The 5,422-nt window shown below is 39.8% G+C and overlaps 1 protein-coding gene across 1 annotated transcript; it reads right to left on the bottom strand.

The window, feature by feature from the left end:
* Positions 1–3,791: 3,791 nt before the first annotated feature.
* Positions 3,792–5,209, bottom strand: LOC145501066 (uncharacterized). The gene has a single exon (XM_081480630.1). It carries the CDS (start codon positions 5,051–5,053, stop codon positions 4,148–4,150), a length of 906 nt encoding a protein of 301 aa, XP_081336756.1. The 5' UTR covers positions 5,054–5,209; the 3' UTR covers positions 3,792–4,147.
* Positions 5,210–5,422: the final 213 nt, after the last annotated feature.

Here is a 5,422-nt window from a genome sequence, read left to right as displayed (position 1 = left end):
TCTCGATATCCGTTTTTTTTTTTTCACATTTTCGTCCACAATAGGTCTTTCCTGGATATCTTGCCAAATTTCAATCTATTACGAACATTAGAACCACGTTTTTTGGACCTTTTTTCCCGAGAATTTACGGCCGCCATTAATTTTTCTTGTTCCAAGTCTTGGCTGAGAATAGGAGTAATGACGTCATTCACTCAAAGATACTGCACGGGTTGAAATTATAATAACAATTCGTTTAGAAAAGTGTACGAATGTAAGAGCCAACGTCTTTGTTCTTTATGCGAATTGCTGTACTAATTGTTATTATAATTTCAACCCGTGTGGTATTTTTGAGTAAATGACGTCATTTACTCCGATTTTCAACCACGCCTTGGAACAAGCATGAACGGTGCTAACTACGCCTGTTAGCAATTAAGTAAACCATTTGAGGAAAGCTGTAACTTAAATCATGTTCGACCAGTCCGTAACTGTCCAAATCAACCCAACCCAAACAGTAAGAGGGAATCAGCGTAATTATCGTAAAGACCATCATTGCCAAAGCACAGAAAAGAGAAGCAGATATACAGATAACACCGCTTACCCTAAAAAGCTTCCCTGCACAGTTGTCTAAGCAAACGAATGCTCTGTCTGGTAATAACCTCCGGTATCAATTCGAAGGACTTAGTTATTTATCAACTTTAACTTAATATAGGTAAGTTAACCTTCGTAGTAAGTTAGTAACGCTGATGTTTTAGTGTCAGCCCTTCGTCACTTTCGTCAGACGATTGACTAACACTCGAAACGTCAGCTTCACTAACTCTCTACTGAAGTTAATTTTCCTTTGTCAACTTCAAATTGATAAATTGCCGAGTCAGTAATTGAATGCGAGGTCCTGTTTGTATATTATTACATACATCTTACTCATCTTACCGCGTGGGAACGCTACGAGGGATTAGTCCCTGCAACCAGTCCCTAGTGTAAACGCTTCGAGGGACTTGTCCCCTAGTGGGGTCTCAACTTTAGAGACAGTCTTCGGTCCAAAACTTAAAGAATATTGGACCAGCAATTAAGTAATCTCATTGGTTATTGACCCTCTGAACAAACCTTGTTGTGTAATAATAGGGCTTATTTTATTTCGTTGTCTTTCAGATGAATTTTGTTCCCTGATGTGATAACAAAAGCCGCTTCAAGATCGACAAGTGGAGCATTACGTGAACGTTTCTACCAGGAGATTGTAGTGAATAAGCAAAATATGATCATTGTTTATCCGTGGAGAATCAGTGAAAAATTTTGTTAAGGATAACATTCCCCTGTACATTCCAGAAACTGATAGTGATTACTAACCATAGCCTCTCAGTATGTATTGTAGAACCAAACAAGTAAACTGTTTGATGTGAAACGACCCCAGAGAAAACTGGGCTCCAATAGGCTTCTTGTTCACAGGCTTACGTAACCGAGACCCTTGCGGAATTACCTTATGCTTACATTAGATTGGATAGAAGCTTGCGTCGAAGCCTGGATGCACTAAAACAAGGTGAAATGTTTCGCGTTTCAATATAGGTTTTGTATAACAAGTGTCAAATTTGCCGCGCGTTTATTGGCCAATTGTTGTGGAGACGGATCCAGGGGAGGGGTTGAGGAGGTTACAAACCCCCCCTTTGAGTAGCATAAATATAATGAAATTGTTTTATACCTAGTTCTTTCACTTCGGTTCCACCAATTGCCTGATCGCCTTAGCGGGAAAAGATGATAAACCTTTTACCATTGCATTATTTTTCGGTTTTCTGGTTGATAAAAAGGAAACTACAGATTTTATATCATGTCTTCACAAACGTTTTTCAAGTGTCAGGAATGCTGGAAATGGTGTTTTAGATGGTAAAATCGGAAAAACGTTTTCTCTCTTGAAGCTCTCGCCTCCGACATTCCCCATCCACGCCGACGGGGTCGAAGTTATTAAGGTGTATAGCACCCCCCCCCCCCTCCCCCCATTCAGGATCCGCCCCTGCATAAGCTGAGAAAAATCTCATGCTAATTTGGGGACACAAAATGTTGACGACGTTAGGAAATTGCAGAAATATTTAACCTACTTAAGCTACCTCCCGTGTAAGAACTAATCAATTTTTTAAAACTTGTATACTAAACCAGCTGTAATTAGGCGCAATTTAGATGTTCAGTGAATAGTAAACAGGTAATGTTGTAAGCGGACGTTTCAAAAATTAAAGTTTGAATACGTCGTACCCAATCGTAAAGAACTTAGAACAGATACCTTCATTATAAGGAATTTTTCGGGTTGAGAGACTTAGTTTTTTTGGTCTGTTTTGTCCTGTCTGTTTAGTTTTCTTTTTCCATAAGGTTTTCGTATTCAATTTAGGCCCCATGCCCAATAAGAGGTCGTCACAATAAGAGGTAGAAGACCGTATGAACGTAAGCGAGAATGCTCGTTTATTTTGCTCTTATTCGCTTCTTTACCAGGGAATTCCTTTTAGTAATTACTAGGTAATACATGAGTGAGAAACACATGTACATATAATACAGTTTTAAAAGAAGCTAAAGAACGGGTTCCATTAGTTAAGGAAAGGAATAATAAATAAGACCAGCGAGAAATTGAATACGAACTGAGCACTGATGTAAACGGGAAAGCAGTCCGCACGACTAACACATGAACTGATGTCGCCTCAATTCCTGCAAAATGAAAAGAAAAGAGTAGAACTGAATCTATCGATATTAAGAACTACACAACACTTCAATAAGAAAAGCCTAACCTGAGTAAAACACACAAGGACGTGACAGGAACGCATAAGAATCGCCTCTTCTAACTGATTGTTTACCTCCTCGTGTGCATTTATCAGAACAAAGTACACCTGCGTTGCAGTTATAAGTACTAGTTTATGGAAACATTTAGCGTCCGAGGTCTAAACGAACCCGCGATTTTTGTTCCTAAAGTTACTACGCAATGTAACGTACTAGCATGACATCACCCTGGCACGACTGTTGTTCAAATAGTCCTATTAATTTTGACCAAAAATCAGAACATCTTGGAGTATATCAACAAAGATTTGCTAGAAACGGCAATCTGTTCCAGGGATTTCATTCACTTTAAAGTGACAGGAATCCTGGGAACACCTGCTGAACTACATGCACTAGTAAAGCTGTTAGCAGAGAAAAGGCGAGGAAATGGCCGATGACATTGGGTGGTGGTTTTCCAACTCATCTGAATAATTTCCAAGTCGATTATCATGTGATTTCTCTCATCCACAAAATTTCAAGAAGATAGGCGAGCAGAATAAAGACAATCATCAACTAGGGAATGTCGTCTTGATACTGTTGATATAACACTAGATTCTCACCACTTACATTGATAGGAATCTGTTGTAACCTGTTAGAAGAATTAATATTTATATTCTATTTCCAGGTTGGAGCGAAAAGAATGATTTACTGTTAATTGCATTTCGACAGCTCCTCAACGACCTTGTTCTGGCCAAACTGTTGGTCACATTTGGTGTACGCATGCTGTACGTGATAAAAACCCCATTTATTGCACGGCTAGCTCTGCGAGTGGGCAAGATGTGAGCCAGCTCCTACGCTGTGATTGGCTGGCCGGGCGGGCAAGATAGACCTGCTGGCTTGCTTGCTAGGGATTGCCCGCTGTGTCCCGCAAGGAAAATGGTGTCATTAATGTCGTGCAATTAATCCTTTATTGAACAAGCTTGCTCTGTCAAGAGGACTGAATATTAGCCTCGTAAGTCTGAGTCCTCAAATACGCCTAAAAGCACATGGCCAATACACAGCCATCTCGACGGCAAGCTTGGTCAATAACGAAAACATCAGGGGCTTGAGGAAGGTTTGGTTCGTAGTAACCAAATTGACTTGATAGATTCAGAAGCTTATGTTCATTCAAGCTGAAGTTGTTTCTTTATGTATTGCTAAAAACTGTCTTGCTTTCAGTGTCATACAACGACAAATGTAAGATGACTAACATTAGTAATCACTCTGATCACTAGCTGGAGTTGTTTCACCGCAGACCCAACTAGCTAACTGCTAGCCTGTTGCCAGCTGGGATTTTAACGTTATGTTTAGTTTCAATTAAGCTACTTGTGTCTTACTCCACTGACTTGGGCTAAATCATGGATTTATTTATTTTATCAATGTTTTTTTTTTATGTCTTTAAACCTTACCGAGATTTCTTTTGTCTCAGAGGTAACTTAGGAATCTTGAAGCCAATCTTAGACCATACCGCTCTTCCTCTTTCCGGCTTGTTTTTGTTTCCTGCTTCTTTTTGAGCTGAATTGTCCAGCTGCTCAGGGAAAAACTTCTGACTGAAAGGACAGGAGGGGTCACCTTCCTCAATGTCGCTGGAAGAACCTGGCTTTACTTGGGATTCATTAAAGCTGTCTGAAGCACTGCTTCCCCCGGAAGAAGACGCTACTTGACTCTCTTTAGGAGTAACTTCATCTTTATCCGCCACCAACAGTGTATTTAGCAACAGCTCGTTTAGGCTTCCAGCATTTTGTTTGTTGCCTAGAGCTTGTTTCAATTTATCAAGCCTGTAGTGCAATTCTTCAGGCTGTAAATTCATGGCCTTTGCTAGCTCCTGAAACTGTTTTTGTACTGGAACAAGATGCTGCTCAATACTGGACAAATCCTCTTCCAGCCTCACATAATCTTCATAAAAGTTCTTGAAATTCTCCGTCAAAGCAGCGGTTTCCTGCACGCTCTCCTCCAAGCGATTCTTAAGCTGGCATACTTCCTCCTTGCTCTCCAAGAGCGCTTTTTGTAATCCTTTTTTCTCGTTTTCGAAGACTGCTGCAGCTTTCTCCATTGCATTCTTCAGTTTAATTTTCTCCTTCTCGGCAGCATGTTTGGCGTCTTTCAGTGTTAGATTTAGCCGAAGTTGCTCCAGTTCAAGTTGTCGTTTCAGATCACTAATCTGCGCCACCATTTTCCGAATTTCTTTGTCTTTGACTGACAAATGTTCATTTCTTTGCTCAGCTATTTGTTCAGAATTCTTGATCTTGTTTGCCAGACTTTTTTGTTTTGCGTAAAGAACACGAACATGGATGCGAAGACTTACTAACATCTACGGAAACAACAAAGTTGACTTAAATTACGTGAAAATGTTACAACGCCAAAAGGAAAACATGAAGACTCTAATTAAAGTCAGTCTACAAAGTGCAAGCGAATATTTCTTTCAGGTTTCTTTAAAGGCAGGAATCCAAACTAGCCTGGTGTGCAAAAAGCGACAACCGAGAAACAAGTGTTCTTTTTTTTATTCTTTTTGTGAAAAGAAAAAAAAAGCCTTGGTTAATTTAAATGAGAAATTAACACCATCCAGAGGGATGGCGTTCATTTTTCATTTAAATGATCGCAAAAATAGCACGTTTTGGTTTAACGGGAGCTCATCATTGATTCCTGCAGAATAGACCTAGAGGGTTGGTTATATTTCCCA

Source organism: Orbicella franksi, chromosome 10 (assembly GCF_964199315.1).
Source record: "Orbicella franksi chromosome 10, jaOrbFran1.1, whole genome shotgun sequence".
Classification (NCBI taxonomy): Eukaryota; Metazoa; Cnidaria; class Anthozoa; order Scleractinia; family Merulinidae; genus Orbicella; species Orbicella franksi.
The sequence above is the reverse complement of the archived record's forward strand: the minus strand, read 5'-3'. Positions and strand labels throughout refer to the sequence as shown.